Genomic DNA, 11,118 nt, shown 5'->3' on the forward strand with positions numbered 1-11,118 from the left:
CCTATGGAATCACATCTACCCAGGTGACTCATACCCCAAACGCTGATTGCATCGACTGTTTTTTTGTTTGAACATACTCTGTCATGTGTGTTTTATGTCAGGCAGAAATTGTGGCTGATGATAGCTATGGCAACACCAACTGGACTTAAGGTTGGGATTTACAGTCAGAGAACTGGGTTTGGGATTATCTTGTAAATCATTTAGCAGAGCTTTAGGCTAATAATTCAATTATTATTATTTTTTGGTCTTTGTTGTGGTTTCTGTGCTTGTTCTTGTCGCTATGAGGAGGGAAGGAAAATGATTATTTGAGGCTTAGAAGAGCCACCTACAGCTGTTGATCCTGGAAAAATTAATTAACGTTAATATGCTTGATTGTACCACTTATAAAATGGGGATGTTAATAGAATATTCACATAATAGGACTGCCACAATTATTAAAAGTAATCAATGTGAAAAGTACTTTGGAAACTGTAGTATTAATAATGAAAGGATAATATGTTAATTAAGAAAGTATTAATCAAAAGATAATTAATTGCTATTAGTAGCTATCAGTGATAAAATATAACAAGTATTCACTCAACAAATACTTCCTAAGCAGTTATACTGTAAGATACTAAATAGAGACTTCCACGTACCAACATGAATAAAAGTTTATAATCTAGTACAGATTAAGAGTAGAAGAGTACACAGAAAAATATAATACAAGGCAAAAATTGCACATTTTAGTAGCAGTACAAACAAGTAACAAGGACTTTCAGAGATCATATTCATGCTAAAAAAATACGTGTGGAGTCAACTCCGTGAGGTATTACATAAGTAAAATGCCTGGAAGGACTAGATCAGTTTTAAGGTTGGAGAATTTCATTCTTCAGTTGGTTCTTTAGAATTAGAGGCACACATGCATGGATCAAACAACTTACGAAATCCAAATACAACAGTGAATGTGTAACACCAGCTTTGAGTTTAAAACACAATGAGTTCAAATATTAACAAAAAATAAAGTGATGTAATTTTCAAGCTCAGCACGAAGGAATAATTTAAATTCTCTAAACTAACAGGATGAAGCACAGTACTGATTCAGTTAATCAAGAAAAAAGTCTATTAGATGTTAGATTTCATGTTACAGTAATCGTCACCGTTCCATTTTTCTCCAGTCCCAAACACAAAGGGCACATAGTGAAGAATTCTGGACCTCTTAATCTTGGTCCAAAATTGCACAGAATACAGTTTTAACTTTCTTCATACAGTAATATTGTTTGATTTTCCTCTGTGTTACATTGTTCATCCTTAACATTTATCTGTATCATTATATACAAACAGATAGCAATTATAGATGAATTAAGACACAAATGAAAAAGGTAAAACTTGTAATAATAAAAATAAACTTTCAGAAACTATATAGAAGAATGTCTTGAAAAACTTGGAATAAGTTTCTTAAAGAGCAAGTTCAAAATTACGAAGCATAATGGGAGAAAGACAGAAAATCCCTAATCATACCAAAAAAAAGAAAAAGGAAGAATAAGTACAAAGGGGAAGAAAATGTTCACAGAGTATGTAACTGCCAAAGGATTATAATCGGGTATATATAAAAATTGCTAAAAATCAATAACAAACACACATATATAGAAATAGAAATGAGCAAATGATATACTAGCCAATTCACAAAGGTGGAAAGCCAAATGGCCAACAAACATATGAAAAGATGTTCAACTTCACAAGAAATCAATGAAATGCAAATGAGAACAGCAATGAGATAACATTTCACACTCAGGTTGGCAGAATTCAGGAAGTATGGGAACTCCAAGTATAAGTGAGGATATTGAGTAATGGGGACTTTGATATACTGCTGATGGCAATGGCAACTAGTATAATGTGTTGGACAAATATTTGTCAATCGCTGATGAAGCTGCAGATATATCCATGAGTCAACAATAGCACTCTAAGAATATATCCTAGAATATATCTCACCCAGGCAGATAAGGAGATATGCTTAAGAATGTTTACTGGAATCGCAAAATGCTGGCAGTATCTTACATGTTAATAGTAGAATAAATTAAAAATTGGGTATACTCAAAGAATGGAGTACTATGCAACAATGACAATGAATGAATTACAGGTATATCCAACAACATGAATGAATCTTGAAAACACTAAGCCAATAAAGCAAACTGCAAAGAATATATATGGCATGGTTCAGTTCAGTTCAGTCGCTCAGTCACGCCCAACTCTTTGGGACCCCACGGACTGCAGCATGCCAGGCCTCCCTGTCCATCACCAACTCCCAGAGTTTACACAAACTCATGTCCATTGAGTCGGTGCAGCCATCCAACCATCTCATCCTCTGTTGTCCCCTTCTCCTCCTGCCTTCAATCTTTCCCAGCACCAGGGTCTTTTCAAATGAGTCAGTTCTTCACATCAGGTGGCCAAAGTATTGGAGTTACAGCTTCAACATCAGTCCTTCCAATGAATATTCAGGACTGATCTCCTTTAGGATGGACTGGTTGGATCTCCCTGCAGTCCAAGGGACTCTCAAGAGTCTTCTCCAACACCACAGTTCAAAAGCATCAATTCTTTGGCGCTCAACTTTCTTTATACATCCATACATGACTACTAGAAAAACCACAGCCTTGACTAGACAGACCTTTGTTGGCAAAGTAATGTCTCTGCTTTTTAATATTCTGTCTAGGTTGGTCATAACTTTGGCATAGTATGGTACCATTTACATTAAAAGGTTTAGAATGCGAGACAACAGTACACATCATTTATGAATATGTGTATATGAACATATATCAGTGGGAAAGATAAATGCCAAATACCTCTGAGGAAGAAAGGAAAGGAGAGAGGTGACTGGGAGAAGTTCACAGGTAGAGAGCATCAATGTATTTCTTTAAAAAGATCAGAAGCAAATAGTGCAAACAGTTAAGAACAAACAAACCTGCGTAAATGTATACACGTTTGTTATATTGTCTACACTCTCCTGTATGACTAAAGTATCTGATCTCCTCTCAAGTATGTCTAAGAATACAAAGTGCTGCTGATGTGCTGAGCCTGAAACATCCCTTCTTTTGAATCATCATGGTGCTTCAAATGCACTCCTGTCAAGAATTCAGCATCTTCTATCATGTGCCACAGTCATTGGTGTGCATGTCCTCATCACACACCCAAGCAGGAATCCTCTCTAGCCTCTTCAGGACATTGCACACATCTATGTATCTTTTCATGCCAGACAGTGACTAACAATGCTTTGGACACAAGAGGCTCTAGTAAATGTCTGATGAATAAATGATGATAAGTAAATAAATTCAGGAAAGCAAAAGGGTGAGCTCTGGCTGCAGTTAAAAATAAAAATAACCCTGAGTAATGCAATTAGATAACCTTCCCTGTGAAAATCAAGTTATATTGGTACATTGGTTATCAGACTCTAAAATATAGAGAATTCACTGGTTTCATGTTCAGCCAATCAGTCTCATACTATTTCCTGATTTCCACCCAAAAAGGATTCAGTGAAGGAGTCCATTTTTCGCACCTCATGAAATAAGACTTTACGTTATCCTCTGTTGATCTGTAGAGATAGTTCATAATTCTGTCTTCCCAGTCAAGGTCTTCTTACTTCCCCCTCTTTTTTCCTTTAAACCCTCCAGCACTACACGTACCTCAGTCCATGTTTGGTGTTAGTCAATGATAGGGGCTGCAGGAGGAGGGAAACAGGTGATTTCTGCCTCGTAGTGAGTTTATTAAATTCACACTACTATGGCAGATCTACTCACATGGAGGTAGCCTCCATCCTTTCTGTGGGAAGAGACATATTGCTTACACCATTTTTTGACCAAGCTTAATCTCTTAGAAATCCCTAGAAATGACCTGGGGCAAAATCCTAAGAGTCACTGGACTTGAAATCCAAAGACAGGTTAGAAAAACTAAAATCATATAGAAGAAAGTATATAAAATATAATCTTTAATTATTTTTACTTTTTCTCCATAATTTATAATCAATATTGGAAACTGTTTTGGTACCCATGATACCCTCAATTCTGTCTAAATAAGGTGTTTTCCTTTCAACTGGACAATAGGTTTTATCTTTCCAGAGATCTAGAAATAAAGAAATTGCAACTCTGGCTCTCCAAAGGTCAGACTGTGGTAAGGAAAGGAAACAGAGCAGATATCTACTTCTGGAGGCAACAGAGCTGAACTGCAGTAAAAGGAAAGCTTCCTTCCATAATAAAAAATTAGAATGTTCACTCACAGATATTCTAATTTTTAACCACATTCTACAGAATTCAATAAACCCCTGTGTTTAGCCCCAGGCTAGTTTGTTCTGAGCCCAGCTAAAGTCTAGATGGTGAAAGCACTCAATTATTATTCCAACTGGAATTTTCAAAGGCTGGAAGTGTTTTCAAATTATGCGATAAAACAGAAAGTTGTTGTAAATAAACCATTAAGATTTGGAAGGGAAACAATTTAAACATAACTCTACCATCTTACAAGCAGACAAATTAGCAATTGAGAAATGCCAGAGATAAGAAATTCACAATTTGGGTTATCTCACATATCTGAAAGGTAAAATGGAATAAAGCACAAAGACATGTCTGAAAGGCAATTAAAAATTAACCAAGGTGGCATTATGGCAATCATTTCTATGCATTGGTTTGGGGTCTAAGGGGAAATGACTGGCTTTGAAATTAATTGTCACATTTTAGGAAGACTTTCAAAATAGTCCCTATGTGGTGCTTTTATTGTTTGGAGGGTGAAGTGCCCCCAAACTGGGAAATCAGGACCACTGAAAGGCTCTTTAATTTTAAAATGTATAAACTAAGATTATTTTCCATTTCAAAAGGCATCTACCTACTGAGAATGTCCTCCTATGCTATCATACTTCCCAGATTTATGAACCAACAACTTGACATGATCTTTAAGCTACTCAAACACCAGAAATGACTCTTTGCCATCTGACATTCAGGACTGGGTATAAAAGGCATGTTGATGCAGAGTTTTGGCACATGCGTCAGATAACTAATTTGATTACTAAAATCCTGGCTGGAAATTGTTTGATTCAGTAACTTTTTAGTAAAGAGAAGTCCTTGATAGGGAAACCTCCAAGGGGTCCCATCTGATAAAAATCCAGTGTAAACATATAATGATTCCACAGCTACCGAGAATATTAAACCCTTATGACTAATTAGAAAACAATGGACTGTTTCAGAAAACAGCTATTGACTATACAATTCCAATCTTCCTTAAAAGGGACATCCATCAATCTGAAGCAAAAATATATTCATCACTTCCCAAAAATGAAATGGAACTAGACTTTGGCTGACTGTCATTATATGCCACTTACTTTTACATACTTGCTCAGTCCTGACAACAACCATCATGTAAGGTAGGTACTACTATTACCTCAGTTTTGACAGATGTAGAAATTGACACTCAGTGAAGAAACTCCCTGAAAGGAGACACCATTCATACGTTGCATATTAATCCGTCTCCAGAATCTGGCACCGTATTTGGCGCTATGTGGTGAATAAATGCTAAATGCGCACAGCACTAAGAATTACAAATCTGATCTAGATTTGAACAAGTGCCTATTTTTAACCGAGAGCCTTTCTTTTTTCTAAGTAAGTCAAGGGCTTATAAACTTATTGTGGGCCATACAGTCCTGTTGTAACTACCTGACTCTGACATTGTAGTAACAGCCACAGATAATATGTAAATAAATGGTTGTGGATGTGTTCCAATAAAACTTTATTTACAAAATCAAGCAGAAAGTCTATAGTGTGCTGACCCCAACAAGCTGTCACTAACTAAAAGATAAAAAATAGACATCAATATTTGTATTCCATTATCCAACTGAGAAAGACTAGAGAGAAAACTGTATATGTTGATATTTGAGATATTTTTGTTTTGGTCATGGATTGCTCATCAGGTTAATCATCGTCTAACATGAAAGAGAACTCACTATGCATGCCTGGCTGCAAGAAAATCAGACCTCACAGAACACGTTCTCAGAAGACTTTTTACCCTCATACAGAAAAACTAATTTCTCTTTTTATAGAAATAAAGGACAGAAGCACCTCAGCAAATGATTCCATATGATTCCTGCATATTTAACAGAAGGCATCAGGCAGAATCCAGAAAAATTATCTAATTCAAGTCCTACAATTAAGTTGTTTAGCTTCTCTGGGTTAAATGGAGATGATACAAACATGAGAAAGCTGTCCAATTGTGAAAAAGTATATTTTTGAAAACCCGAGGTCTCCTATAAACATGAAATTTGATTAACAACTTAGGATCAAAAAGACAATCTTGATTAGAGGTTTAGAAATAACCAAACCTTAAAGAGATAATCCCTGGGATAGATAAGAACCCTGCCCTAGACCTAAAAAAAAGCCCCCACAAACTCATAGAAATAGCAAAAATAGTAATTTAAAGTCAGGAAATCAGAGGTCACAAAAAGGAGTTCCTTCTTAAGAGGAGTTGACCAGTTCATATTCTCTCCATGTTTCCAACAGAAGCAACACATAAAAATAAAGACTTAAACTTTTTCTCAAAAAAAAAAAAAAAAAAAGTATGAGACTGTTAGGAAAAACAAAGTGTACGGTGAGGCAAGCTCTATAAATTTTTCATAAGTCTAGGCCAAGGTCTTCCTTATCAATTATTCCTATTTCTTCCTACTCTGTGTCCTTCAAAAGGTTTTGCAAGGATCTAAGATACATATGAAAGTGCTAGGTAAGCCGTTAGGCTCCATCACAATGTAAGTGGCATTATAAATGTTATCATTATTGTTATTATTACATCAATCTACTGAACTACTGCCATGCTGATAACCAAAATTTGGCATTCCATCTTTCTAAAAAGACCCTAAGCTCCTAGGAGTTCGATGTTTCTTCCAGAGCCCAACCAGTGTAATGAAAAGCACTATTACAGGAAGACAGCCACTTAAAAATTCTTTGAACTGAATTGAAATTGATCCCAGAAAACATTGGATGTTCAAGAAAAGGTTGCTAAATGAATAAATAAAAGAATAAATAATAGTTGCCCAAAGCACATTAGCTCTAATTTTCAGTTTATTGCCTTCTATTTTTTTTTCCTTTTCTAGTTCAGTGGGTCAGTTCTCCATAACCCTCTTCTTCCCTATGTCCTAGCTCTCCACAGTATCAAATCCTGAAGGAAAATAAAACTACTACTAAAACAAAACACTACTCTTTATGGTAGTGTTCGTTATGGGCATAAACTTTCATCGAAAAAGTGATCAACAGAGAGATGGCATAATGATTGTGTGTGTGTGTAGTGGGGAGTTGGGGGAAGGAAGGACTAGTACAGCCAGAAAAGATGATAGAGACAATAGAGAAGGTAGGGGTGGGATACAGTCCGAAAATTTCCAAAGATCTGGGAATCTGGAAGAGATCTCCCCTGAAGTTAGGGGCAGTCACCAAAGTGCAAGCCTTGATTTTATCATATGTATACTCCTACAATATATTCATATATACAAAAATTTAACAATCAGACTGATAAAACAGGAACAACTCAGAAAAATCTTTAATCCATAAAGGCACAGCTAAAAACAATCATGCTCACTCCTGTGCAAGCCATTAAGCAATCTTCTCAGGATACAAGGAAAAGAGTGCACATTTTCCTGGCCCCAAAGTGGTCCCTTTGCTACTTCATGTTGGTGGAGTTATCAGTCTTTCTTGACTAACAGTCTGCAGGTTTGTTTTTTTTTTTTTTTGGTTTTAACATATTCCTTTAAAACGAATCAGTTTTAAAACTTGTTGGGGGTCTAGCTTGCTATATTAGGGAAATAAAATTAGACATATTCCCAAAATGGTATTATTGATCATTAGTCCTAAATGGGTGTTCAAATTTCAGAGAGATAGGCTTATTTTAAAAATTAGATGTAATTGCCTGAAATTCAACACAAAACCACGAGTTTAGCCCTTTCAGCATTCTTGGGGATTGAACTTTAATTTTGGAGCATTTTCACTGGATAGACAACAGCCGTAACTTTTATTTCTTATGGTCTCCTTTACTCCCCTTTTATAAAAAATGTAAAATACTTTTAGAAGAAGAAAGAAATGGTGAAAAATATATAAAAAAATAACATCACAAGTGCAAGTTTTCTGAACGCATGGTACTTAAAATTCTCAAAATATAACCATTTACATGTAAGTATGACTCTACTGGTCCTCAGACAATATTTTAAAATCCTATTGTTACATATCCTTCACTAAAATTATTCATTTAACAAGACATAAATTATTAAGGATCCATCTATATCTATCTGGTACCATTTTCTGATATAAATACTGTATTTCTTTCCTATGTGTTATTCAACAAGCTCTCTAGCATAATATTTTAGCTAGTGCCCTTTTAAAAATTCCTATGAATGTGGTATCACTATTCTAAAGGACCAACTGCTGCACCTTGTTCATTCTTCTGCTTAAAATCACTAGTATAACTTCCCTCACTTCTGATAAGTGAATTTTAAAAAACCTCTCCATTAATCTTATTTTCCTTTTAAGTAAAAAATCATGGCCCAGTACCCTCGGCTATCAAAAGAGCAGCTTGTGCTCTCTGTGTTAAAGATGCTGCTAGCCCATACCACTTGTCTCAGAAAATTCAGAAGTCTCACTAAGGGCCAAGGAGCAAAGCTGCTGGGAATGTTCACAGATACCTGATTTTACAAGATTTTGTGAAAAGAGATTGCCTTTAGATTAGTTTTGCTCAATGTTTATGAGGGTTGTTTGTCAAGCCTAAAATAAGGTGCCTCCTCCTCACAAATTAAAGAATCAAGTTACGATCCATTATTTCATTTCTGATTGTTTTTCTTTGTTATAAGTGGGAAAGTGGATACTGGATAAAAGTCTCCCCTGAGCTAAAGGACTCCACATTAAAGGCTTCAATTAGCTATAAATCAGTTGTCTTTCCTACTGGGGCACAACAAGAGAAAAAAGGAAGCGGGGGTTGTCAGAGAAAAAGAGAGCTGGAAAAGCTTCCAAATTAAATTCCTAGATACCTACTACAAACCTAAAACTCCATTCAGGGGCTGTGAGGAAAATTCAATCCAAAGTAAGACTAAATCAAACCCTCCCAAATCTGAGGTCCCCCCTCCAGCACAGCTCTGACATCCCGAAACCTTTTAAAGAGAACCTGAAGAGGTTAGGGACCCTCATAAAACAAAACTCTTATGCTATTCGCTTTCCTTGCTGGTTCCTAAACCCGGAGAAGTGTCACACATTGGCACCATTGTTATGCAAACAATGCCTAAATGGTTGTAACCATTAACGACCTCTCATTAAAAAGGCTTTCAAAAATTTGTCACACCATCTAAAAAGCTAACAGGTACATTAAATCCATCTAAATTGGCATTCAAAACACGAGCCACCCTGGTTTTTATCTTAAAATTCAGCGGGTAAAATTTCAAATTCTGATGGGTTTTTAAAAATATTTCTCTTTCAGTCCTTAAGACAAAACCAAACAATTCGTTCCTGGACAAAATTCAGTTTATCTTGTAATAAGCATGATGGCAAACAACTTTAACCGTGTTGCGTGAGCGCAGTATGCGTTTAGGTTGAATGGGCGATGTCTGGAGTAGAAATCAACGGAAAGGAATAGAAAATCAAGACAACTGTAAAAGGAACTCCAAGAAACATTATTTTGAATTGCATCTATTTCTCTCTCACACCCCAATGGCATAACATAACCTCCCCTGTATGTGTAATCAATACATTTATTCTATGTCCAATTTGTGGCAAGTAAATTCTATTTACATTAAGGTAGCGAACGCATTTCCTTTTTATGTTGTGGTGCAACAAAAATTAATTTCTGCCTGGGTAACCCGAGACGTCAGAGTTCGTTATAAAAAGCATTTTTTTTTTTTCAGTTCAAAAGCGAACCCGTTAATATGCACGAATTTAAAGACTTCTCAAGTTTTCCAGGAAAACTGCCACTACCTACAAAATTCGAATAAAACGCTGATATTGGATCTACTGTACTCAGAGGGCAGGTTTCCATGAAATCTGCAAAGGCGGCCGCAGCGCTGTGAGCCTGGACGATCCTATGCGACAGTCGCTGGCCGTGCCCCGCTAGGGCTGCGGGGTACCCGAGACGGTCCCCTGAAGGTGGACGGCCGAGAAGGCGGCCGAGAAGAGACTGCCAGGCTGCTCGGCCAACCCGGCGGGGAACCCTTCGAGGAGTGGAAGCGGTGCCGACGCCTTCTCCGCAGCAGTCGGGGCCCGGAGAACCGGACGAGGAGGCAGCGGCAGACGCGGTTTGGAAAGCAGCCGTTGACGGCGACTCTCAGGGCCGCGCGGCAGGCTGGCGGAGGCGAGTCCCCGACGCGTCCCAAGACCCCGGCGGGACTTGAGTAGCCCCAACGCCGAGGACCCGGTGTCCCTCTGCTGCGCGGGCTCGACGGGCTGGCCCGGAAAACCCCAGCCCCACACCCCGTCCTCACCCCCTAACAGTCCACGGAGAGGAAAGAAGGTTCTGGAAAGTCTCCGTGGACGGCCGGCCCCCCGTGGCGCCTTACCTTGGTGTACTTGATCTCGAGGTTGGGCGTGGGCGACGGCAGGAGGTGCAGGGACGCCATGAGGGCGGCGGGGTCGGCCTTCACCTCGCCGGGCATCTCGATCTCACTGGAAGTCATGGGGGCGGGCCGAGGTCTCGCTCGCCCGCGGCGTGGGCAGTGCGGGCTGTGCGCGCGGTTCGAGAGCCGGGGGCGCGCTCGCCTGTATATAGGCAGGTGTCAAGCTGGGGCTCTTCTTATTGGACGTGAGGGCCGAGGCGCGGGGGGCTGGTCCATCCTACCTAGGACGCCCCGGCGCAGCCCCGATTTACATAAAGCCCGCCGCCCAGCGCCGCGCGGCTCGAACGCTTGAGACCCACGGTCAAGTGCGCCCGCCGCACGCTCTCGCCCTGAGCACCCGCGACCGCGGGGAGCAGCCCACGCGGCCGCCGCAGTCCTCGACGGCAGGAGCGCAAACCTGCGCCGCGGCCACTCGGGGCTCAGCCGCCGGGACTGGCCTCTCTCCAGCCGGGACAGCGTCGGCGGGAAGCACACCTTGGCCGATGTCGGGCGCCCGTCCCGGCCGTGGAAGCGGAGCGGGGGGCTGGCGAGGGGAC

At 39.4% G+C, this 11,118-nt stretch overlaps 1 protein-coding gene across 1 annotated transcript in view; it reads right to left on the reverse strand.

Annotated features, from left to right (window-relative positions):
* ALDH1A2 (aldehyde dehydrogenase 1 family member A2) overlaps window positions 1-10,703 on the reverse strand; it is a 124,946-nt gene extending 114,243 nt beyond the window's left edge. The window contains exon 1 of the mRNA XM_086321193.1: window positions 10,526-10,703. Within this exon, the coding sequence (XP_086177319.1) occupies window positions 10,526-10,642 (117 nt within the window). The 5' untranslated portion in view covers window positions 10,643-10,703. The remainder of the gene's footprint in view (window positions 1-10,525) is intronic.
* Between the last annotated feature and the right edge of the window lie 415 nt (window positions 10,704-11,118).

The sequence above is a fragment of the Bos grunniens genome, chromosome 10, assembly GCF_055505025.1.
Source record: "Bos grunniens cultivar Pamir isolate PY7600 chromosome 10, Bosgru_T2T1.0, whole genome shotgun sequence".
Lineage (NCBI taxonomy): Eukaryota > Metazoa > Chordata > Mammalia > Artiodactyla > Bovidae > Bos > Bos grunniens.